At 36.9% G+C, this 27,468-nt stretch overlaps 1 protein-coding gene and 1 long non-coding RNA gene across 2 annotated transcripts in view; one reads left to right on the top strand and one right to left on the bottom strand.

Annotated features, from left to right (window-relative positions):
• LOC125248731 overlaps positions 1 to 23,542 on the top strand; it is a 43,760-nt gene extending 20,218 nt beyond the window's left edge. Inside the window, exon 2 of the long non-coding RNA XR_007180354.1 lies at positions 23,327 to 23,542. This is a non-coding gene — a long non-coding RNA (uncharacterized LOC125248731). The remainder of the gene's footprint in view (positions 1 to 23,326) is intronic.
• The window catches only part of grm5b (glutamate receptor, metabotropic 5b), a 66,326-nt gene continuing 57,937 nt past the window's right edge, over positions 19,080 to 27,468 (bottom strand). Inside the window, exons 7-9 of the mRNA XM_048160514.1 lie at positions 25,892 to 26,018; positions 23,289 to 24,228; positions 19,080 to 21,543 (exon numbers count right to left, since the gene is read on the bottom strand). Coding sequence (XP_048016471.1) covers positions 20,601 to 21,543; positions 23,289 to 24,228; positions 25,892 to 26,018 — 2,010 coding nt within the window. The 3' untranslated portion in view covers positions 19,080 to 20,600. The remainder of the gene's footprint in view (positions 21,544 to 23,288; positions 24,229 to 25,891; positions 26,019 to 27,468) is intronic.

Consider the following 27,468-nt stretch of genomic DNA (forward strand, 5'->3'; position numbering starts at 1 on the left):
CCTGCGGCTCGTGACGACACATTGATGTCCTAAGACACGAAACGATCGGTTTGTGCAAGAAACCAAACAGTATTTATATCGGTTGGTGAGGTCTGAACCTCACCAACCGATATACCAATGCACTGAAGTGATCTCTCGCGCGTTTACGTCAATGAGTGCGAGAGATCACTTCCGGCATTCAGAACGCGTTTTCAGACCTCATACACCGGATGCTCAAGGCAGTTGGACATAGTGGTGTATTAGAGGTAGAAAAATTATATAAATACTGTTCGGTTTCTTGCACAAACCGATGGTTTCGTATCTTAGGACATCAATGTGTCGTCATGAGCCGCAGGGTTTAATTTGGATTTGTCTGTGCATGTTTTTTTTACTCTTATAGACGAAGTTCCCACTGACATGCATTATACGACTGACAGACGACAACGGTTGAAGTTAAAAATCATCAATTGTGTTCTACTGAATAAACAAAGTCACCTATATCTTGGATGACCTGGGGGTAAGCAGATAAACATCACATTTTCATTTTTGTGTGAACTATCCCTTTAATGCTGTAATTATCATCAGCTTGCATTAAAGGAACACTCCACTTTTTATGAAAATAGGCTCATTTTCCAACTCCACTAGAGTTAAACAGTTGAGTTTTACCGTTTTCGGATCCATTCAGCCGATCTCCGGGTCGGCGGTACCACTTTTAGCATAGCTTAGCATAGTTCATTGAATCTGATTAGACCGTTAGCATCTCGCTCAAAAATGACCAAAGAGTTTCAATATTTTTCCTATTTAAAACTCGACTCTTCTGTAGTTACATTGTGTACTGAGACCGACGGAAAATGAAGAGTTTTTTCTAGGCCGATATGGCTAGGAACTATACTCTCATTTCGGCGTAATAATCAAGGAACTTTTTGCCATACCATGGGTGCGGCAGGTGCAATGATATTACGCAGTGTCTCTCACAAACGTCTCCATGGTTGCAAGGCATGCTCCCTCCCAGGGGTCACAGCTGCTGTGTAATATCATTGTGCCTGCTGCATCCATGGTACGGTCCTTGATTATTAGGAATAGGAAAAAATAGGAAAAATATTGAAACTCTTTGGTAATTTTTGAGCGAGATGCTAACGGTCTAATCAGATCCAATGAACTATGCTAAGCTATCCTAAAAGTGGTACCGCCAGACCCGAAGATCGGCTGAATGGATTCGAAAACGGTAAAACTCAACTGTTTAATTTTAGGGGAGTTAGAAAATGAGCCTATTTTCAAAAAAAAGTTGAGTGTTCCTTTAAGGACCCATCAGCCTGTGCCATCTAGAGTTTCATGACTAAACTACATATACTATTCAGTTGCCTCAAACTACACTTAGCCCTGGGTTAACATATTTAGTTTAAATCCATGTTCTCCATTATCTCTATTTTAAGGTCACTTTTAAACCACGTCACTGAATGGAGTTCTGGAAAAACAAACACTTTAGTCTCATCAGCAGAATAAACTTCTGATGGTAAATTTTCAGTTGAGATAAAAGTTGTTAGACGTTGTGTGAGTCACAAAAGTGCTTTTCTTCAGTATATGGTTTGATTTTATTGCGCAGATTCCATCAGTGAGAGTCTCATTTTCTCAATTCAATTTAAACTAAGTAATGTTGCAGTTTTTACTGAAGACAGTGACAACCAATCATAAACTTGTCAATGCTTGCCCCATTAAACATTCATACGCTTTATACAGTTGCAGGAACATTCAGATGCGAGTTTCTGCACCTGAGGGTTGAAAAACATCCAACACAATTTCAGCAGGCTGAAAAACCCCCAGATATAATTGCCAGGCTGCTGTTTTTCTTTCCGCCGGGTGCAGAATGTACACACACACTAATTCATTAATGTTTTTAGCAGCGTTTTAGACATTTTGACCTTTGGGAACAATAATGTGCCCCGCTGCTTTATGGACGAAAACTTCCTCACCCCATTAGTGCTTTAAACATGTAATGATGCAGTAAGCAAACTAAATATATGAAGCCAACAAACATTGCCAATGTTATTTTTTCCTTAATGCTATTGGCTGATTAAATTTAGAGCTGTTTAAGACAGAAAAGGCCATCTGACGTCCCCCTCTGAGCTCAGCTGTCTCTTCTACTGAATGAACAAGCTGGTGCATTTAACGAGCCTCATTAACCAATCAGAACGGAGCGGGGTGGGGGAAGACAAAGAGAAGCAATTACCACAACGACTATGATTCACACACTCCATCCTAACAGCCCAGAATAGACAGCGCAGAACGCTGAAATGCACAGGAATTAGTCACTCGGGCTATTTAGATGCACTGCCAGTGTGTGTGTGTTAGGAAGACAGTGAGAAACAGAAGGAAGTGAGGGTTTGAGTGTGTCCACTTTAAAACAGCCGTTTTATTTGGAGTCCTGGTGCGGCACTAGGGTTTCGTCTGTCAGAATTGTTTTCAGTCATTGCTGTATCATTGACACTAACGAGAATATGATTTAAGAGCTGTTTCCTGTCGCTGTTGCGCTTGTGAAATGGGAAATGAAAAGGAGAGATCACAGTACTAGCAAACTGCACTGCATACTATTTATTCTATTGTATACTGCACATTATTTACAATTATGCATTTGGCAGATGCTTTTATCAACCCTTGTGAAAAAGAAGTGTGATTAATTGTATTGAATTTGCACTTGTAGTGTACTTCAAATCATAAATGTATATTTAAACAAACTGTACTTGCAGATAATATAGTATTAATGAAATAAAAGTCAATAATTTTATCTCTTAAAACTCATCTTTGAGCAGCAAAATGACATATTTAAATGTTTTTTCCTTGAAAAAATATATTCATGCCTTAAAATAGCTTGAATGTAACTCTACGCCCTTGCCTCATTTAGTATATGCGGTTCTATGAATATGCAAATTAGCCCCGCCTCCACTCACTCACACCAGCTCAGAGATCCACTCGTTGACGTGATTGGTTACAAGGTAAACCGCGTTTTTGAGACTGCCTTTGGTTCACTGCAGTTTTAACCCTCTGAAGTCTGAGGCTGATTTGGGGCTTGGAGAAGTTTTGACATGCCCTGACATTTGTGCTTTTTTCAGTTGTTCATAAACATATAAATGACAAAAGTGTCATTACACTGTATTCAGCACAAACTAGGCTACAATAATATGTGAGGAACATGTAAGTACATGTTTGTATTTTTGAAGGAATAATGTTTATGCGTGGTTATTGAAAAAACAAAAAACTTAAGTCACTGAAATAAGGCCAAAAAAAGTATATTAAATCTGTGTTCACAAGACTTTGGGGTATTGGAGGTTGTAGACTAGAGTTTTTGCTTCAGAATTATGTAAAAATTATGCTGCCTACTCCTTCATATAAAACAATATATTGATTTAGTTTTTGTAAGACACTTTTTGTCAAGAAACACAGTATGCGTGGAGGCGTGAATCTGCATGAATAATGGGCCATTTACACCTGAGAAGACAAAAGAATCACATAATAATGATGAAATGACTTGCAAATTAAGGAGAAAAAATACTCAGTTGACTTCTGAATTTGCACAAGGTTTGTCTTAAAGCGTATTAAAAACACAACATTGACATATAAACAACATTAAAATCTTGATTTTCACCACAAGGGGAGTTTAAAGTCAGTACACTTTCATGGCTGTTTCTTAACACACGCAAGTACACTTTTAAAAAATGCACTTTATAAAAATGTGAAATTAAAAGTTTTACTTTACATAAAATTAAATAAATAAAAAATAAACTTTTGTTGTACTTGCAACCACTTATTTAGATGTTGACTAAAGCACAATTTGATTATAGTTTTAACTGTATGTGTTATTTGATAATACATTTAAAGTGCATTGCAAAAGACAATACTCATAATTATGAAATTACATATAAAGATACTACTTAAATGGTTCAACTAGTTGCATTTAATTTAGGTTTAAACCACTATACAAATTAATTTAATCTTTTGAAAAGTATGCTAAATTTTATATCCTTTTCAAGAAAGGCAAGGCAACTTAGCATATTCAAGGTATACTTCTTGTCAATATATGCATCAATCCCATGACCTGATCATGCTTTATCAGGAACATTAGAGAAAATACAGTAATACAGTGCATACAGAAAATTAGCATTCACTATCAGAAAAAAATGTGCAAAAAAATTTACTTTGGGGGTTCAACAGATTTGTAGATTATTTACAATAATGACAATATTGGCATGAATCCTTTTTAATTTGTGATAATTTTGCACTGATAAGGGACAACACAAACTACAAAAACATATTTTATTACATAAACAGTTTATACAGAGAAAAACCTTAAATTTTTGATTCATCAAAATCGCACACCTATTAAGGTGTGCTGACCCAAAAATCTTTTACAAACCTGGGCCAAGTTTAAACCAGTAACCACAGCTGGAAAAGGGGCGTGTCTGACTTTGACATGTATATATTGCCATTATTATGTACTCAAAATGAAAATTATTATTGCTGGTCTTCAATGATAATGTCAAGTTACTGTTATGTATTTGCACCAAAAAATGATAAGGATTTATGCTGATATAGTCCAAAACCACACTTTGCCAGGGGTGTTTCCAAACTTTTGGAGGGCAGTGTATGTGCAAGGTTGTCTATAAAAATTACACATTTTTCTGACAGTGTATGTATGCACAGTATAGTACATACTAGATACTGCAGGAATAGTGTGGTTGCATGCATTTGAACAAAGCCATTATTATTATTCAGTAATGTTTAGGGTTGGGTATCGTTTGAATTTGAACGATTCCGATTCCTTGTTTCGATTCTGGTTCCTAACGATTCTCGATTCCGATTCTTTTTTTTAAGAGGCAGGGTCAAAAAAGTTTAGGATATTTTAAATGAGCTAGGTAACCAACGGTCTTTCTGAAGGAAATAGTCTGACCTTCTCCATCAATTTTAATTCTATGAACTTTTTACTTTTTATGAACTTTACTATGAATTTCTCACAGGGCTGTTTTCAACTACAATATAAATATCAAATCTATGAACTTGAATTTAGTTATGAATTTATTAATTTAGTTTAGGCCTATATCATTTGATGCACCGATCGAAATTACTGAAAATTTGCGTCCGAAACAGCAATTTACGCGCTTGTCTGAAGGGAACCTTATAGCCTATACGCAAATTTGTGTCTAACTTAGAATTTAGACCAGCTAAAATATATTGTTAGACCAAAAATATCTTATCAGTTAATTAAGTAAAAAAGACATGTAATAAAGTAGCCTAATAAAGAAATTTAATAAAAACAAAAAGACGTCTATTGCTTCAGCCTTATTCAAAGGCCGCGGAAACATGGGTTCGTTTGTTACGCACTTCAATCCATTCCACACCCGACTTTCTTGGTTTTCTTCCTATTTATTAAATACAGGCAATTGGTTGATGAAACATTGATTGAAATTAAGATACAATTTCTACAAAACGAAATTCACTTTAAAGAAAGACTTACTATAAAACAAAACTTAATGAAGTGGTCAAACTCGCTGCATGTCTCCCGACATCGCACATCCGTCATGATGTTCACTTTTCATAATCAAAACATAGGTGAAATTTAAAAAATAATAATAATATTAGGCTATAGCCCAATATTTAAATATAAATATGAAACTAAATTGGCTATTTTTATCCCTCTGGCCGACGAAAGCGCCGGCGCGTTCTGATGGATTTTTTCCTCATGACAGCTGAAACAACTTAAAACAGGCCTTCCGTCATTTTTGGCGATTGCCTAGATTAGTGCAAGACTACAAATGGTCTACTTTTATTTGTGTACGCTCACAATAACAACAAAACCTTGTGCTTTTGTAAAATAAAATAAAGAAAAAAACAGGGTGTGCTTTCAGCATGTCTCTCTGCGAGAATCTTTCTGAAACGTCTCAAAAGTGAACTTAAACTCAGCGAATAATTGTACCTAAAAGAAAGAAACATCTCCATTCGAAAAGAAATTTGTAGGTCTGTGTTAAATAATAGGCGATCTATCCGCTGGAGTGTGTTGTTTCTGAAATCCTGGCCAGTGCTCGTTGCTGCTGTTATCAGTTCTCATGCAACAGACAATTGAGCGTTTTGTTCTGGTAAAAGCACAAAACAAAATGCACACAATGTGTCCTTGCTCTTGATGTACAATCACTGATGAACACCTTTGGTTTTAATGAGGAAATTAGCCTAAATATTTATTCCTGCCGGTATTTTAGTCTGCGATATCAAAATCACTAAACATATAGGCTAGGCCTATATAGCATATATAATATTATTCAATAATAACATCAAATGAATCAGTGCAATGACAATTCAGCACATGATTCACTGTTAAATCAGTTTTTGTAAACTGTGGTTGAGACGGACTCAGGTGCACAACAAATTTTAATACATGACATCACTGCTTGTGGGAGGGGCCCATCTCATTCTTTGCGGGGGGGCCTCACAGACATGCGTACCGCCACTGCTCTGAGGTGCTTTATCATGTTCGACGTGCACCCTCCTATGCACGAAACAATCTTGCCGCAAATGTTGCATTTTGCCGAGATTTCTTTCTGTTTAGAAAAGTGAAGCCACACCTTGAACCGCCGACGCACGCTATCCATGTCCGACTCACTCGGTTATGCCAACACTTCCGGTGGACGCTTTCTTCGTTGGTGTTCAGCGGTTTCTTCTTCCAGTCGGCGGACTGTGAATCGAAACAAGGAATCAAAATTTAAACTTTTGAACGATTCTGGGAAAATCGCAAAGCTAGTCCCGGTTCCAATCGATTCTCGATATTCGATACCCAAGCCTAGTAATGTTCTTCTGTTACAGATGAGCACATATAGTACAAGTAAAATTACACATTTGCCTTTAAGACAAATGCAACAGCATTACCCAGGGCTTCAAGTGTGGGTGCACTTCAAATGAACAGCTGTGTGTGTGTGTGTGTGTGTGTGTGTGTGTGTGTGTGTTCTTCTGAAGTGGTCTTATATGTGATTAGTGTGATCACCACACATTTTCATGGTGCGTGTGTGTGTGTGTGTGTTTGAATGACATGTGATCTCAGGGTCTTGAATTCAAACGTGTTGCTGTTCGTTGCTCTCGCCCACACGTAATTACATAAGCTTGCCATCTGCTGTCACTCCAGTACAGTGTTAAAACACACAGATGCATCTCATACCAACACTTACTATTTCTATAGTACACAGTATGCATTAATATATAATTTTTCTGTATGCATAGAGAAGGTGCATCTGTCACAATGCAGTGCATTTCAAGTGTGATGCATGAACCAGAAAGAAATATTAAAGGGGAGCTATATTGCTCCTTTTCACAAGTCTCTGGTGTCTCCAGAATGTGTCTGTGAAGTTTCAGCTCAAAATACCCCACAGATCATTTATTATTGCTTGTCAAATTTGCCCCTATTTGGGTGTGAGCAAAAACACACCGTTTTTGTGTGTGTCCCTTTAAATGCAAATGAGCTGCTGCTCCAGAAGAGGGCGGAGCTTTAACAGCTCAACAACAACAAAGCTGGAAAATCTCACGCAGCCAAAATGAGGATTGTCAGTAACGGTGTTCAGCCTTACATTGATCAAACCGGAGTCGACAATGATGGAGAGACTCAGGAAGAAGTTACAACTTTTAGAATGAAACTGGACGTTTCTGAATGGTTAGTGGATAAATTTATGTAGTTGCTGTGGAGTTGATTCAACTCATCCACTAGCATGTGCCGTCATGTTCATCTTTTGTGTTGAATTGACCCTCGTTTGTGAAGCAGTCCGGTGTAAAATGACGGCATGTCAACAACACTCTACTACAACAACTCTTCCTCTTCTCTAAAGCAGACCAACATGGCCCCGCCCCCTTTGTTGCATGTTATTGGGGGCGGGGTTTATGTAAATTTGAGGGTTTCTGATGTCACTAACCCAGGAAGAAGCTCGTTGTAGTCCCTACCAGCCTTTTGTTGTAGTCCTTAAACAGCAAATTCTGTAAAAGAAAATATCTCCCTTTGCATTGAACTTTGAGCGTCGTAACTTTGCAGATGTTGTTTATGCTCAAACAGCAACATTACACACTAACTAAAGTTAAAAAAGTGAAATCATAATCAACCACCCCTTTAACCATGAGTTTTAACATCTCTGTCTGGAATAGATTATTTGATCACACTGCCAAAAGTAAATGCATTTTTACACTAAATGTAATTAAAAATGCAAGGAACTGTATTTATAACTTGCTAAGTAAGGTCATGTGACCTCAACACTCCAATAGTGTATATATATATACAGTACAGTCCAAAAGTTTGGAACCACTAAGATTTTTAATGTTTTTAAAAGAAGTTTCGTCTGCTCACCAAGGCTACATTTATTTAATACATTTATTTAATTAAAAATACAGTAAAAAACAGTAATATTGTGAAATATTATTACAATTTAAAATAACTGTCTTCTATTTAAATATATTTGACAAAGTAATTTATTCCTGTGATGCAAAGCTGAATTTTCAGCATCGTTACTCCAGTCTTCAGTGTCACATGATCCTTCAGAAATCATTCTAATATGCTGATTTGCTGCTCAATAAACATTTATGATTATTTTCAATGTTGAAAACAGTTGTGTACTTCTTTTTTCAGCATTATTTGATGAATAGAAAGTTCAAAAGAACAGCATTTATCTGAAATACAAAGCTTCTGTAGCATTATACACTACCGTTCAAAAGTTTGGGGTCAGTAAGAATTTTTATTTTTATTTTTTTGAAAAGAAATTAAAGAAATGAATACTTTTATTCAGCAAGGATGCATTAAATCAATCAAAAGTGGCAGTAAAGACATTTATAATGTTACAAAAGATTAGATTTCAGATAAACACTGTTCTTTTGAACTTTCTATTCATCAAATAATCCTGAAAAAAAATATTGTACACAAATATTTTGTACAATTGTACACATTAAATGTTTCTTGAGCAGCAGATCAGCATATTAGAATGATTTCTGAAGGATCATGTGACACTGAAGACTGGAGTAATGATGCTGAAAATTCAGCTTTGCATCACAGGAATAAATTACTTTATGAAATATATTCAAATAGAAAACAGTTATTTTAAATTGTAATAATATTTCACAATATTACAGTTTTTTACTGTATTTTTAATTAAATAAATGTAGCCTTGGTGAGCAGACGAAACTTCTTTTAAAAACATTAAAAATCTTAGTGGTTCCAAACTTTTGGACTGTACTGTATATTCCATGCAGTAAGCAGGATGCTAGTACATGTCGAACATACTGAAGCCATTCTTGCTTTGCATGTTCAGTCACATGAGTTTGCCGTGTGTGTGTGTGTGTGTGTGTGTGTGTGTAGTGCTGATAAATGAGCTTGGAAGTGAAACACACAGCTGAAATGATGGAGTGCACGGCTGGTCTGCTGGTTAATGATTTGGGCTGGTAAAATAAAGGTCTCATGCAGTGCGAGAGTTCGATCTCCATCATGAGTGAGAAACAAAAGCTCCAGCGAAGCTGTTTATGCAGCAGCTTTGCAGCACAGCGCTTTTGAGGAAAAGACCTCTTCTACATGAAAAATACTCAAAACAACAAATAAATTAGTAGCCGTCTCTTGTTCTTCAGCTGATCTAGAGCTGTTAGAAAAACAATAATCATTTTTGCAGTTCCTTTCATTGATGCTAGTGAACAGAAATGACACATTTTAGCTTTAAATTATGAGTATCTTGGTTATCATTTATATTTTCAATACATTTTTTTTTCGGCCCCAAGGCCAGACTCCTTCATCTAAAGGTTTGGGCAATAGCAACAGATGAATAATATCTGTTTATAAAGCTCAAATCCATTGATAGCATTGAAACTTTTCAAATGGCTGCAGGCGACATCCTTCACGTCAACACACTTTCAATCCTCCCCCCACAGAGAGAGATTGTTCAAATATTGTCCCCTGCATTTTGGTTTATTTATATATTTCATGAATGCTTCAGATTTGTCAAGTCACAAGGGCACAGAGTGGGGAAAAAACCTAAATGGTGGTGCACGGCTCTACATGAGAGGAGAAGAGCCAAGGGTTTTAAAGATGCCAAGCTTGTTCGATGCTCAGCGTCTTTAAAAGAGAATGAAAACTGGATAGTGGAAGCTACCGCCCACTTCTACACAAGCCACGGCATGTGTATGTGTGGGGGTGAGAGCAAGACATTTGTTTGAGTGATGGAAAATCATACTGACGCACTTTCATTCATATGTTTATCAGTCTGTCGCTGCTTCAGAGTTTGAGTATTTTTCTGCTGAACTGAAACTATTCTTACGTAAATTGTCAAATTCAATTCACTGCGACAATTTACGTAAGAATGGTTGCATGAACAATTCGCACACAAACTCATTCTGAGATGAATGAGGCTCATTGTGGAGTCTGGTGGCTATGAGCTCTGATACGGGGAGATACAATAACAGTCTTTATTCAATAGCGTCGTATTTAAGCAGTCAACCAATAATAACGGATTACACTGGAGCCAACTTATGCTGCAATATCTCAGACGTTGAGTTGAAGATGGAAGATGATGTGTAAAGAAACAAAACAGCAATGCACATTTATTGAGCACTTCCGCCACTATCCACATAGAAGATTATTTACTGTTTTACACATTGTTCAGATGTTTGTTTGAGGTTTGATTATCATACAATATATGAACTTTGATTTTCTGATGTATTTATTTGTTTAAAAGTGATCATTAACCAGCTTTCTTGTAGCTCAAACAGTAGAGCATGCAATGTTAAGCTCATGGGTTCGATTCCCAGAGAATGCATGATGATATATATGCCTTGAATGCGTTGTTACATACAAGTCGATTTGGATAAAAGCAGATACCAAATGCATAAATAACTCACCCTGTGTGTAACAGAGACCTGCTAGTAAGAGCTGTGCAGATAAACCTCACTCCCCTGGCCTCAAGGTGACGCTAGTGGTTGTGGTTTTTAGCGTCCTTGTTGGTGCTTGTTCGAATCCCGCTCAGAGCGGGTCCAAGTAGGACCAATTATACATTGGTGCCGTGACCCAGATGGGAGTGAGGTTTAAGGCCCTGATATAATTCAAACGAAATCGAAGAACGAACTGATGTGACGTCATTTTGAACAAAATCAGTTCATTTGGAGTTCGTTTTGGAAGTTTGAAAACAGCTTGCCAAAGCAAACTTTCTGGAAAAGTTTGCTTCGGCTGGTAAACACCTTTGGACTACATTGGTCCATGGCCATTACGTAAGGTAGGTGTGCGCTGAGGCTCCGCCTTCTTTCACTCGTAAAATCAGACGTCCGCGAGTGAAAACATGAACACTGGAGAGCTGCTTTATAGTAGGAAACGAAGTTGAAACTTCTGATGAAATGAGAGACTGACACTGTTTTTCATGTTTAATATGGTAAAGCTGCCTGATTTTTAGCAATCTGTTTTATAAAGTGTTATAATATAAATGTGACGTGACTTTACTGGAGTGCCGAATTACAGAGCTCATGCAAACAAACATATCCATGTTGCCATGATCAGATGCTTTATTAAAAAACTCTTGTTAGTTTCTCAAACTGTTGCTGTTGTGTTTATTTTGTTCCTGAGAGGAAAGCATGCAACATTTTTACATATTCATCTAAACGTCGCTCTCAGCAGTGTGGGTGGCGTCAGATGTTTGATTACAGTATATCACAGCTCATGCATTTAGAACTTTGTTTTACTCCTAGTGAAGAACGGAAAATAACTTCGCTTGAAGTATATCGGGGGCCTTTAGGGGCAGTGGCATAGTGTTGGGGGCAGGGAACAGAATTCCACCGAGGGAGAACACGATTTCTACCTTGTGGATTTCAGCATGAAGTTGGAAGTTTGGGACTTTAAAGGGATCCTATAATGCCCCTTTTCACAAGATGTAATATAAGTCTCTGGTTTCCCCAAAATGTGTCTGTGAAGTTTCAGCTCAAAATACTCCACAGATCATTTATTATAGCTTGTCAAATTTGCCCTTATGTGGGTGTGAGCAAAAACACACCGTTTTTGTGTGTGTCCCTTTAAATGCAAATGAGCTGCTGCTCCAGAAGAGGGCGGAGCTTTAACAGCTCAACAACAACAAAGCTGGAGAATCTCACGCAGCCAAAATGAGGATTGTCAGTAACGGTGTTCAGCCTTACATTGTTCAAACCGGAGTCGACACTGATGGAGAGACTCAGGAAGAAGTTACAACTTTTAGAATGAAACTGGACGTTTCTGAATGGTTAGTGGATAAATTTATGTAGTTGCTGTGGAGTTGATTCAACTCATCCACTAGCATGTGCCGTCATGTTCATCTTTTGTGTTGAATTGACCCTCGTTGGTGAAGCAGTCCGTTGTAAAATGATTTGCGCAAATATATAACTTTACAGACTTTCTTCGGCACATTTCCTCCATAATTGAAATTCAGCCACGGTGTCCTCAGTGGCTCAGAGACTCTTATGTTTGCTGGTAAATCCAATAACAGAACATTTGTAATGTTTTTTGGTGAAATCTGGAACAGCGCATTTGGAGAGTCTTCATGATTTATGGGGATTATAAAAAAAGGACTGAGACGGAGGCAGATTTTTACTAGTATAGGCTGGTTATTTACACACACATCTGTGTTCAAACACCTTATAAAAGAGCATTTTGCATAAAAGATCCCCTTCAAGTTCTGCTTTTCCAAGTAGGAAAAGTCGACACAGCAGTCTCAGAGACAGGTGGATTCAATCCATGTTTTTAATAATGATTGGAAAGATTTCATACCACACCACAATGGTTTCCATGTCAAGAAAAAGGAAAAATGTTTTTGTACAGCTGTAAGCATTTTCTCACATTTTTATTTTCCCCACAAAGCTGCAAGAAACTGGAATATCAACAAATGTCAACAAAAGTCATCTGCAGTACCACATCAATGATGATCAACATTCTACAGAATCTCTACGTCAGAGAATCAGCAAACACAAGTCCCAATATATAGATATAGATATAACGAAAAATAGAACCGATCACTTGAGAGCAAAGAATTATACACAAAAAAGAAGTTAGCACTTGAGATGGAGTCACAGAGTTGGTTTCGTCCTTCAGTCATGAACCTGTGCGACACTTTCAGAACGTGTCCTGTAATGATTGTGTTTCACACAGTACCACTAACAAAAGATCTCATGTACTCCAGCAAGCATCACGAAGTAGCAAAATGTAAACATCAATGTGAGTCTACTATAGGCAGCAACATTGACATTCAACCCAGAGCTCCGACAAATGTATCTGTCATGTTCATAAACCCACTTAATGAAGAGAAACCCGCAAACAGAAACTGAGAAAAAAGAAGAAATCGCCTTCCGGGGGAGATTTATTAATATTTCACAGGGTCTTTCAAGCATCATGTTTTTGATCTCGCCGAATGAAATTTAAGCCTTTCCTGACAAACCGCAGCTGCTTCCTAATGTACCGCAATAAATCTGAATAATCTCTCCGGCTGTTCCCGTGTACCTGTAGCAAAACACTAAAGCCTATTACCAAAATGACACGCACGTTACATATCATCTGGAATATTACACAGATTTATGATTTAATTTGACCCCTGATTTATGTTATAAAAGCAAACAAAAACAAAGAGAAAGGATGAATTACGCTAACCACAGCATTTTCTCTCAGCCTTTCAGCGATATGACGGCAGCTAACTGAGTTTTACGAGATTTTAAAACCATATTCTTTTGATCATCTTAAAGAGTTACATAAAAAAAAAAAAAACACACAATCGCACGTTCTCGCACGTCAGCAGTCCGTTCATCTAACAAACACTATCCTAATCAGGCACGATTGGACAAGATTCAAATGACAAACAATTAGTCTTATCTGCTGCACAATCATAGAAGATATTTGATACCTAATATACATTTTCGGACCGATGAGGTGTCGCAACACCGCAGAACTTACCAGAAGATTGTATTGTGTCACGCCTGGTTAGGAGACAGTTTACAGTGGAATTTATAATCATATACTCATTATTATAATGTGAAGTATTGCTACAACATATCTGGTCAGTACTTAATTAAATATATAACAAAAATAAATTCATAAAAGAGCAAATAATTCAAATGCACTATATTTTTAAATAAAATAAATCTATTTTATTTTTAGGAGAAAATGTGGCTGAAGTAGGCCTAGATATGTGGATTATGGACGCTTGTTTCCGCCACGGAATAAAAAATGAAAAAGGTAATTGCAACTTTTTATCTCGCAATTCTGACTTGATTTCTCGCAATTGCGAGTTTGCAGTATATCTCACAATGTTCTGACCTTTTTTCTCAGTTGCTTTGCGAGCAATCGCAAGAAAGAAATACCATCAGAATTGCAACTCGTAAGTCTTAAAAAAGACAATTTACCACAATTTTGAGAACCTTGCAATTTAGTGAAAAAAAAAAAAGTTTGAAAGTTTTGAGATGGTTTTTTACGGAAGAGGATTAGGGCCAAGCAATAATAAAAAAATAAAACCATCTCGAGATTAAAGTTGTTAAATTTCGAGAAAAAAATCGTTAAATTTCGAGAAAAAAGTCGAGATAAAATGTTGAGAATAAATTATGAGAAAAAAGTCGTTAAATTACGAGAACAAATTCGTTAAATTACGAATTTGTTCTCATAATTTAACGACTTTTTTCTCGTAATTTAATGACTTTATTCTCATAATTTAATGAGTTTATTCTCAACATTTTATCTCGACTTTTTTCTCGAAATTTAACAACATTTTTCTCATAATTTAACGAACTTGTTCTCGTAATTTAACAACTTTTTTCTTGTAATTTAATGACTTTATTCTCATAATTTAATGAGTTTATTCTCAACATTTTATCTCGACTTTTTTCTCGAAATTTAACAACATTTTTCTCATAATTTAACTAATTTGTTCTCGTAATTTAACGACTTTTTTCTCATAATTTAATGACTTTATTCTCATAATTTAATGAGTTTATTCTCAACATTTTATCTCGACTTTTTTCTCGAAATTTAACAACATTTTTCTCATAATTTAACGAATTTGTTCTCGTAATTTAACGACTTTTTTCTCGTAATTTAATGAGTTTATTCTCAACATTTTATCTCGACTTTTTTCTCGAAATTTAATGAGTTTTTTCTCGTAATTTAATGAGTTTATTCTCAACATTTTATTTTGACTTTTTTCTTGAAATTTAACGATTTTTTTCTCTAAATTTAACAACTTTAATCTCAAGATGGTTTTATTTTTTTTATTATTGCTTGGCCCTAATCCTCTTCCATAGTTTTTAGTGTAGACAGAAGCATTGATTTGTAATGAGAATGATCTAGTTTGGAAACGTTGTGATGTGTCCGATACGTAGACGCGGCCTGAATTCCCCGAAATATGACGTCAGAGACGGAGGAAGATTTCTCGTTCACAGAAAGATTAGAAAACTTCATCTGGCACAAATATTGTCTAAAGCCGATGTGCTTTGTATATGCGTATGGTTTGTATTGCTTTGAGTCCCAAAGTCTGGTATATTTATAATATATATTTATAATATATAAAAAGAATACTCATCACCATAAAAACAATTCATATCATTATGTTACGAAAAACACACATTTCGGCCCTTCTCCCTCCCCTCCCCCCTTTGGCACTAAAAGCTCTATTAAGATAAATATTACTTGTAAATTTCTAAATTTCTCTTTTTGTTTCTCATATAATTGCTAGACACTTGAGTAGCCTCACATTCATCTAAGCACGTTCTGTACACAAGGGAATGGTAAGAAAAGACATCTTTAGACTCTGTTATTTCATCCCCATGTAATCCGTGTAAAATTACTGCTATTCTTCAGGTGTAACAATAAGCCACTGTTAAAACTTTACTAGACTTGTTGCTGTCCGCTTGCCCTTGATATTTACACAATCAATAGGAATGATCAATTAGAATGGCTTCATGGTGAACACATAACTCATTATTTATGATTCAAAACCTGATGATAGATAGATAGATAGATAGATAGATAGATAGATAGATAGATAGATAGATAGATAGATAGATAGATAGATAGATAGATGAAAAGAAGCTGTTTAGTTACATCTTTAAGATGACATAAAAAAGCCCTTCTGCTAGAGAAAAGTAGAATTTAAAGTCAACATGAAATGGCATCTGCAGCCCATTATATGACATTTGTTTAGAGGCCGAGCAAGTTGTTTTTCTTTGGACTGACGTGCACAGATAAATTTGTTCAAAATAACACCAGGAATGTGTTTTAAGAAAGTAATAAGGGTGCATTTTCATTCCATGTTGACTTTGGACCAAAATGTTGTTCACTAAATGATTTGAAGCACAACCACATGATGAACCACAGTGAACCAGTTTGTTAGCGGTGACATGATGTGAGTTCACCCACTTCCGTGTTACAAAATTGAATTTGTTTCTAAGTAGTTCATGTTCAGAGTGTCATTCACTAGTTTGCATTAACAAAAAAGTAATAAAATAAAATAAAATAAAAAAGTACCATAGTATTCTTGGAAGTACAATGGTATTACCATCTGATACCATCACTGTAACATGGTGCCACGTGCACGTTTTGGCAAGATGTGTTATAGGATCTGGCCCCAGAGTTTGGTCCCACAATTAAATCTACAAAAAATAATAATATAAAAAACAACATGCAGGTAAATATTATAAAAACTTGTCCAGTTCACAGTTCACCCCAAAATTAAATAGAATAAATAAATAGATATGATAACTGAATAAATGAATGGATGTATTTTTAATTGAATAAATACAAAATAAATACATCTATTTGTTTATTTAATATAAATAAATAATGAAGGATCTAAAGATTCTCAATAGCAATGTGTGTGTGTGTGTGTGTGTGTGTGTGTGTGTGTGTGTGTGTGTGTGTGTGTGTGTGTGTGTGTGTGTTACTTTAAAACAGCAAACATTCATCTGTGTTTTATTTTCTTAGTTTTTTTTATATATATGATTTAATGGTTACACTTTATTTTAAGGTGATGTACTTAAATAAGTACTAAGTAAAATTAATTAACTACATGTATTCACTATAGAGTTACGGTTAAGAATAGGGTTTGGTTTAGGGTTAGTTATTTAAAATCAGTGTTGGGGAATGTTACTTTTCAATGCAATGCAACATTGCGTTACTCCTTAAAAAAGTAACTAATTGTGTTACTTATAGTTACTTTTTACAGAAAGTAATGTTAGGTTACATTTGCGTTACTTTTTCTCCTCTGGGCTGGGCTGTTTGTTTCTTTGTTTTTATAACAACAAAAAAGTGCTATTTTTGGCAAATGTAAAGACAGTTTGAATAAGCCTCAGGCTGAAGGAAATGCAAATTCACGCCTGTACAGTAGAGGGCGCAACTAAAACAAACAAGTCTTTCAGCTGTGCTGCCATTCTGGAATGCAGAAGAATAGGACGCAGGAGAAGAAGTAAATGAGTAAATGCCAGTGCCCAAGGAAGTCGACCGGAAGTTGAAGTCGGCCGCGTGTCGCCATCTTGTAGCAGAACTTCACTTGCGTTAGCCATCCCATTGACTCCCATTCATTTTGGCGTCACTTTGACAGCAAATAACTTTACATCTGAGGCGTTTAAAGACTCAATTTGTCCATTATTTATTTCTAAAGATACACGACAATGTATAAAGGGCTCCATTACCTTCTATGTTACATTATGGCCCCGTAGAAACAGTTTTTGTAAAAATAGGCTAACGATTGCGTCATAACCACTCGACTCTCTGTCGCACAGTAGAGAAATTACCGTACAGACAGGAGGAGAAGCTCGCAGGCAATAGTATGCATTAACTTAATATGGCGTACTGGCGTTACATTTTAAAATACTATACAAAATAATTAATCAGAATAATTACTCCTGCTCACTCACGCCAAAGAACTCCCCGCTCAAGCTCGCCGTCTCTGCAAGATTAACGATGGCAGTTTACACGCACAGCTACTAGAAGATTTACATCTGTCAGACAGGTTGCTGACGTCATCAAGCTTAGTTTGAGTCTGCGCGTCAGAAACGGAAGTGCTAAAAATCGCTAAAAATGGGCTTCACTTGTCTCAATTGAGTTCCAATGGGGTCGCTGTGTCCATTTCTTTTACTGTCTATGGTAAATGCATGCTCACATTTAGTCTAGAACTAGTCTAAAATAACCGTCATGTTCACACAGTGCACACGACACCTCTGTTCTCCCGTTTTTTCTTAACATGTGGACAGGAGAGTTGTCAGTCAATAAATGGGAAAACAAAGTAACTTGTGTTACTTATTTGAAAAAGTAACTCAGATATTTTGTTGTAAATTTAAAAGTAATGCGTTATGTTACTATTTACTTGAAAAAAGTAATCTGATTACATAACACATTACTTGTAATGCATTACCCCCAACACTGCTTGTAATTATGCATAATTTACTGTTATTACTATAGTACGTACAATTTAACAACTTTTTTCTCGTAATTTAATGACTTTATTCTCATAATTTAATGAGTTTATTCTCAACATTTTATCTCGACTTTTTTCTCGAAATTTAACAACATTTTTCTCATAATTTAACGAATTTGTTCTCGTAATTTAACTACTTTTTTCTCGTAATTTAATGACTTTATTCTCATAATTTAATGAGTTTATTCTCAACATTTTATCTCGACTTTTTTCTCAATTTAACAACATTTTTCTCATAATTTAACGAATTTGTTCTCGTAATTTAACTACTTTTTTCTCGTAATTTAACGACTTTTTTCTCGTAATTTAATGAGTTTATTCTCAACATTTTATCTCAACTTTTTTCTCGAAATTTAATGAGTTTTTTCTCGTTATTTAATGAGTTTATTCTCAACATTTTATTTCGACTTTTTTCTCGAAATGTAACGACATTTTTCTCATAATTTAACGAATTTGTTCTCGTAATTTAACGACTTTTTTCTCGTAATTTAATGAGTTTATTCTCAACATTTTATTTAGACTTTTTTCTCGAAATGTAACGATTTGTAGTAACGTGTAACTACGTCACCTTAAAATAAAGTGTTACCAATTTAATTTAATAATCATTTATAATCATTTATGTATTTAGTTGTAATTTGATTTATCATTTATTCCTATTATTATTATTTGAGTTATATCATTTGTTCATTTTATTATTATTTTTCATGTGTTATTTTATGATTTTATATTACTTACTTTACTTATCTTGCTCTTGCAGTGTTTGCTATTGTTGTTTTTCAGGGGATGTTTGTCTTCACGAGTAAGAGGTAAGAGAATGTCTCCATTTCAAGGTTTTTAACATCACAGGACGATGTTGTGAAGCAGTAATTATCCATTGTTTTTGCTTTGCTATAATAATAACACTTGTTGGATTTGTACTGGTCAGATGAAGTCCGAGCATTGAAACATCCAGACGGAGTCTGAGCATCAAAACATACGCAACTATAAGATTATTTCTTCTCTTTTTATTATCACTTCGTCTCCTGCTTCGGCTCTTCCCTGGCTTTCTCAGTCAAACTATACTGATATCTTCTGGCAGGGATTCGGCGTCCTGGGTCGGATATGATTTATCTGATATTTCTGACGCTCCATCCAATCTAACAATAAATAAAATCTATTTATTTATATTTGTACAAATAAATCTGTTTTTTTTTTTTTCATAAATAAACATTTTACCCAAAAGGAATTAAGCCTGTTAATTACTAAGCCTAAAATTATTGCATTGTAACATTATTTTCATGTATTTTCAAATAATGACCCAATATATCTATCTTAAAATAGGTTTCTTTATCTATAAGCAGAATTTTTTCTTTCTCCTGATTTTGGGGTGAAATGTAATCTTGACAGGTTTCATGAGATTCACCCATATATGCTCCGTTCCTGAAAAAAGGCAAGTAGAAAGATGGGAAAAGCTGGAAGAATTAAGAGAAAAGGGAGAGATAAAGGAGATGAGAAAATCATGGACAATGACTGAGGTGTCTGAATATCGTTCTGTTTGCTCTCTCTCTCTCTCACACACTGTCCTGTGGTACATCAAACAAAGCACTTTGTTCAAAGATTGCGTTTGAATCTTGGAAAGCATCGGGGACGTCACCTCGGACTCTTGAATTATTACAGTGTACCAGCAGTCGTGTACGAGTGAAAGATTACGCAACATGTAATTATACAGGCTTTTCCCTTTGCTGCCGTGTCTTTTTCCAGCCCTTAATAATCTCATTGTTTGATGATAAAAGTAGCAAAAAAGGCTCGTAATGTCCGTGTCTGGGAACATCCCTGTGATGCAGGTGAATCTCCCTGTGTGTTCGTTTACCCCCATCCTTTCGGGAGCACACCAACATATTGTAGTCCTCATAGAAACAGCACTAATTAGATGAAAGCCATGTTTGTTTAAGGCCACTACCAAAATAGACCAACGGAACGCCAAACTAGACGAACGATTGTGATTCTACTGCAGGTCTGATGTTGGAGATATTTCTCTGCAGGGGCGACAGAGCCCTGTTTTGCACTGGTCCGAAGGTGAGAACATGTAAACACACACACTCAAGCCGTGTCCGTCACGGCCGGCATTAATTACGCCATTCAGTGCTCCGATCTTCGTTCTGTTGTCCGCCGTGCTGGTCCTCATAACGAAGACGAACTCTGGCTGTAGTGTCGGAGCACCAGGCACTCGTATTTTGGGACGGGTGGAAGTGCGGACGTTTCGACATCCAAAGTGGGAGAACCTGGCGAGCCGCTACCCGACCCTACGGAGTCCCTGAAGGGGGAGGGCGGAGTCAGCGCTAGCAGTTCCTCAAGCTCCGGCTGATTGGACGGCGACTCCAGAGCCGAGGACACGCACACCTTTAGCTCCTTCCCACTGGTCGTGGGTGACGTTTTGAGCCGCGATGAACCGGGAAGGTGGCAGGATGTGGCGGGGCGACCCACGTTAGACTCCACCGGTGGGAGGGGCTGGATTTCGGCGTAGGTCGTCATCGTGGTCGGCATGGAAATCTCTCGGGACAGGCGGTAGGGCGGAGGGCAGCAGGGTTCCTGCACGTGAGCAGAAGCGCTAGTGGACAAACCCACAGCGCTCCCTGGAGGAGAACTGGTGAGCATCATGCTGTTGAGCTCGCTGATGTTGGCGGTGAAACGGTTCACCACGCAGCTAATCTGCTCCATCAGAGAGCCCTGTGACGCACTTCCGCCGCCGCACGATGAGTTACCGCGATGCGGAGGCTGACACATGTACGTGGAGACGCTCATGACCTGGGCGTCGTTGCTTTGCGCTAAAGAAATACTCGCTCTTTGGGTCACGGTGCTGATCGGCGAGGGTGTTTGGGGCCGGTAGCTGATGGGGTAGCGCTCCTCCGCTTCGGTGACCTCGTAGAGCATCTTGTTGTTACTGCTGTCGGTGTTGATGTCGCTGCCTCCGCAGTAGCGTCCCTCAGACGTTTTGGAGAAAGGTTTGATCACGGCCGTCTGATTGCTTTCGCGCTTCTTAATGTGGAAGGAGAGACGTTGCCACAGGTGGCTGCCTTTGGAACTGCACTCATTCTGGGCCCAAGTCACCGACTTCCCATTAGAGCTGAAACAGCAATTAAAATAATATTTACAGTTAAAAATGGTTGCAAACAACTATCTATCTATCTATTAGAGGTGCAAGATTCTGGATAAATTTAGAATCACAATTTTTTTTCAAATAGGCTACTTTCACACTGTCAGTTTTTGGGATTGTCAACCGCGCATTTACTTACAGATGTGAGTCTCGAAATGTCTCGTTCACACAGCAACTTAGAGCAGCATCTCGAATACTGTCTGTATGAACGTGCAACGAGAGTCAAGCCCGTATTGAGTCCAATTGACAGAGTCCAATTGAGCCACTAGTTTGTCAGATCTTCATTAACCATCGGAAGCTTCGATGAAAACATGCGCTAGCTGGTCGCTTTTACCCACTGCACTCACTTCTCACACCCTTTGCAGTGTCTCGCGCATGACACGGCATTTGAGTCACGCATATAACACAAAACTGACAGGAGCTCTCTGGTGACTGGATCTAAAACTTTTAGATGACACACAGCTTATATCATCGCTGCAAGTTACTGAAAGTGAAACCACACACACGAAACCTCTTGACGTGACAAACAACTAGTTGTCCAGTCCGGTTCTGTTCACACCGCACAGGTTTTCCTAGAATACGGTTGTGAGTCCTGAAAATTGACGGGTGTGAGTTTGGTTTTTGAATGCGGTTGTCACTCCCGTAAATAACTGAACTGTGTGTGAACGGAACCGTGTTAAGGACTCAAATGCAGGACTGACAACCGTATTCTGCTGCTTTGTGAATGTGGCCATAGAGATCACGATTATCCCATGATTCTGAACAGACAAACTAAACAAAATAACATGTAGGTTCTGACAAAATGTTAATCGCTACAGTCTGTTTAATTAACCTGAATGAATTATTTAAAAAAAGATCCGTTTGAATTAATGGATTCAATAACTCACTCATAAAGACTTCACTTGGTTCATTACTGTATGAATCAGCATTTTTGAACAAATCTTTTGAATGAATGATTCAATGACAAATACATTTTCATAAACCTTCACTTGTCGCCACCTACTGGTGTAACGATGTAATCGGTATTTGAAGCGCTGATTTTAATCACTACCGTAGACATCAGTGTTTATATCCGAACTATAAACTTTTATCCCAGGACTTCTGTGATCATTTGAATATTTGTAACAGGCACAACTATACTGTGATGTTCAAAAGACAGTTTGTGAAGCTGTGTCATGCTGTCTCTGGCTCAACGGAAGCACAAACACAGATTTGAATGTTCCGGTGAGATTTTGTCAAATATTTAATTGACACAAGAAGAATCGTTGTCATTTAGGAATAAGATTGCATGGATGTTTGAATTGAGATTGTGATCTTTTAACGATTAATCGCACAGATCTATCTATCTATCTATCTATCTATCTATCTATCTATCTATCTATCTATCTATCTATCTATCTATCCATCCATCCATGCAGTATATCTGAACAGAGATTATGTGGTAAACAGTCAGGCGGTGTGAGCAGACACTTAATACATTCATTTCAATAATCACAGGTCATCTAAGGTAAACACTCTCTTTTTATGGATGTCAATAACTTAACAGCCCCATCGTTACCAACGAAGACGTGCACTGACTGTCATTACAACATTTTCACAGAACCAGTCCATAAAACCTGAAATTTTAACACTATTCTTTTCTTGCTATGAACATACCACTTTCCTTTTACGCAATGCAAATCTAGTATTTCATTGCTGCACAATTCAACACACACCTGAGCGTCTCTCCTGACGAGCCTCGTCTCTTCCATAGGTTGACCAGGCTGCTCGACCGGCTGGCCGCGGATGATGATTTTCCGTCTCCCACGTGCATGCGCACCACCGTCGACGTAGTGAACGCGCTGCGGACGTTCCTCTCCGGTTTAGCGAGGATAATGTAAACCTTCGGCACAAACATGCAACACAGAGCTACGGTGGCGCTCAGACTGACGGAGAAGCACATGGTGATGGTCTTGTAGTTCGAGCCGAAGTAAATGGGTACGAACGCCAGCCAGATGATGCAGGTGGTGTACATGGTAAAGGCGATGTACTTCGCTTCGTTAAAATTGGCCGGAACGTTGCGCGTCTTGAAGGCGTAGAAGGTGCAGCTCATGATGAGGAGGCCGTTGTAGCCCAGTGGTGCCACCACACCCAAGTTGGTAGTGTTGCAGATGAGGTTGACCTCGCGGATGGAGGGATAGGCGTGGATGACGTCGGGAGGCTCCATCACGAAGAGCGCCACGATGATGCCCAACTGCAGGAGGATAAGCAGGAAGGCGATCACCAGCTGGGCGCAGGCGCTCATGAAACGAGGTTTCTTGGTGCAAATTTTCTTTTTGCTGCCTGCCAGAATCCGAGCGATGCGATTGGTCTTGGTGACAAGGGCTGAGTAGCTCATGGCAGGAGATAGGCCGATGCCCAGCCGCTGCAGGTAGCAGTAGATCACGTGAGGTTTGGCGATAAGACAGAAGGTGCAGAGGTACCCCAGACAGATCCCCGCCAGAATGATGTAACACAGCTCACGACTGGACGACTTCACCACGGGAGTGTCACGATAGATGATGAAGATGGAGGTGACGAAGAATGTGGCCATCAGGCCCAAGCAGGAGAAGACCACAGCTGCGATGGGCTCAGGGTCACCCCACCTCAAATACTCCACTGGGATGGGGTCACATCCTAAAATAAATGAAGAGAAAGAGAATTAGTGGCGCTTGTAATATATATTTCCAAATGCCTGTGATTATTGGATAAGGATTTTTAAATATGAGTATATAGAAATTGCACTTAAAGGGATAGTTCACCCAAAAATTTAAAGTTGCCTTTAAAGTTGTCCAAATGAAGTCCTTAGCAATGCATATCCACTCACAAAAATATTTTTTTATATATTTACGGTAGGAAATTTACAAAATATCTTCATGGATCTTTACTTAATATCCTAATGATTTTTGGCATAAAAGAAAAATTGATCATTTTGACCCATACAATGTATATTGCTTGTATATATGGCTTTTGCTACAAATACACCTGTGCGACTTATGACTGGTTTTGTGTTCCACATATTATGTAAATTATATTAGATAAAATATTATAACACTCAAAGTGCGCGCACATAAAGCAGCCTCTCAGTACTAAATTGAGTTCTTTTTCACTGCTTATTGCACTCAAATACACACAAAATAATGTCAAAATGCCGGTTTTGGCGAGTATTCACGTTATGTGTTATGTTATGTTGGCGAGTTATGTTTTAAGTGAATGTAAACAGTTGAGAAAGAAAACTTATGTGTAACAGTATAATGGATCAGTGTGTCAGATCTTAAAGTGACAGCAGCCTAATAAACCTGCTGCCAAATTATGAGATAATATTAAAAATATCTATATGGCAGTTTTTTCCCATGGTATCAATGTCAAAATTGTGTCCAGCAATAATGCTGAGTGGCTAGTAACTTTGGAAAATCACTAGCCACAGTGGCTGGTGAGCAAAAAAGTTAATGTCAAGCCCTGTAAGCATATATTTGTATTATTTGTTATAATAAATATTTTATACCTTTAAGAATTGCACCTTTCCATGGCTAGGAAATCACAACTCAAACAATAGTATATATTGACTTACTATAATCATCATAACATAGTGAAACTACTGTATATAGCAATGTACTGAAACCACCTTAGCAACACCCTGGCAACCACCCATAAAGCCCTAACATCATAGAGGAAGGTGGTACAAATTCATAAAAAAAAAAGTGTAAAAATATACAGTGCTTGGCTATATTCGCTGTATGATTCATCTCATTCTTCTCATTCTGTCTGATGGTATAAATAGGTGGTAATAAAGTGTGTGGGCTGATCACAGGGAGACACATTTGATAAGTTCAACTCATACGATTTTGATGCTGTTAACCTTTTAGCTCAATGACTGTGTGTATCCGTTTTCTCCTGAAATGATTTATTGAAATGCATTTGCTTTCTACAGCACAAATATCTCTCTTTCCTTTTTTCTCTTTCTATTATTGGCAATGTAAGAGAGATGCAAACACACATTTGGCAAATAACTCGTTTTGGTCGTGATTTCGGATCCCAAATGACACTCCATGAAATGTTAGATTTATGTTTGAGTATCCGTGTGTGGCCGGGGCTCCGGCACTTTACAGAATTAGATTTACTAAACTGAATAGAGACGGATAAAACGTGTTACTGAACCCTCAACACACAAAAGCATGAGCAGTGAATTCATGAGAATTGGGGTCAGGCAGATCTGTGTCATCAATCTGATCTCTACAGACGCAGATAGGTTTGATCGCCGCAGCCTTTTTCCGTCAGGTTTATGTGTTTGTCGACTCACCGGTGAGGTCATGGGTGGGCCACGATCCCAGCTCACACGCGCGACACGTGTACTCGTCAAAAACAAACTCGTTCTCTTTACAGGGAGTACATGTCCAACAGCAGCTGACCTCTCCTTTACGGATCACCTGCAGATGAGAGAGAAAATCACATGTGACATGCCATCATAATCTCATCAGGTTGTAAAGCAGCGCTTCTCAGCTGGCGGGTCGTGACCCTAAAAGGTTGAAGTCTGCAAATGCAAATAGCAAAATATAGGATAGCAAAACAAATCAACTTTTAAGTTGCACCATTTTATGATCCACCAGATGATATCAGTAAGTCAATTTATGCTTTAGAATAGGACTGTAATATTGATTAATCACATCAAGTTTGTGTTTACATAATATATATGTGTATGTATATGTGTATATATATATATATATATATATATATATATATATATATATATATAAATGTAATAATAATAATATGTATACACATTATGTAAACACAAATTTTTATGTTTTTATATGCGATTAATTGCGATTTTTTTATTTTACAGCCCTACTTTACAGTTGTGATATTTCAGGCCATGGAAAGTGGATAAATTGTGTAGAAAATGTTTTTTTTTTTTTTAAATGAAAAAATATTTTATTTTATTTATTTTTTTAATATATATATATATATATATATATATATATATATATATATATATGTATTTTTTTTTTAATTAATATATTATATACAAAATATATAATATCATATTTATATTTTAGAAAATAAAAAATGTATTTAGTAAATATAAATAATATATTTACTATTATAGGATGTTATAGTATAAAATATTTGTTTCTAAAATATTTGCATATATTGTAAATATATTGTATAGCATTCATTAAAAGATTAAATGAATATTAAATCATTCATTCATTATTTTAATTCATATTAATTAAAAAAATAGAAAATAAAAAACATGTTATAATAAATATTCATATAGTAAATATAAATATTAGATTTATTTTTATAGTATGTTTAAACCATTTTTTATTGCCATCAAAAAACAGAAAAAGTCGTTCTCAACTTATTTTTACTTTAGGCATCGAGTGGTGATGACAATACAAAACCAAGATTGTTTATTGTAGATAAGTAAACAAAAAGTCATTTTATGTCATTATTATTAAGATTACATTTGTGACGACCCTGAGTGTTAAAACAAAAAGTTAAAATAAAACAATTTGTATTGATTGAACGGTGGTGTGTGATCCCGGACGAGCCCCCAATTTTATTTTACGGCCAGCTCGTTTCAAGCCGCAACATAAAAGAGGGATCACACACCACCATTCAATCAATGCAAATTGTTTTATTTTCTTTAACAATAACCACAAATAAATAATAAATAACCACAAACATAAGTCTAGGGAAAAATAAAGAAACAAAGTGAATAACAAAGAAACATAACTAACAAAATCTTAAAGCTGCATGATATAAGAAACGTATAAAAAAGAAAATCAGTGAGATGTCACATTCTGATCAAGAGCCACTCCTGACAGAACAATCACACAGAGAGGGCTAACCCAAATGAAAACCCAGAGTCCT

This window comes from Megalobrama amblycephala, linkage group LG16 (genome assembly GCF_018812025.1).
Source record: "Megalobrama amblycephala isolate DHTTF-2021 linkage group LG16, ASM1881202v1, whole genome shotgun sequence".
Lineage (NCBI taxonomy): Eukaryota > Metazoa > Chordata > Actinopteri > Cypriniformes > Xenocyprididae > Megalobrama > Megalobrama amblycephala.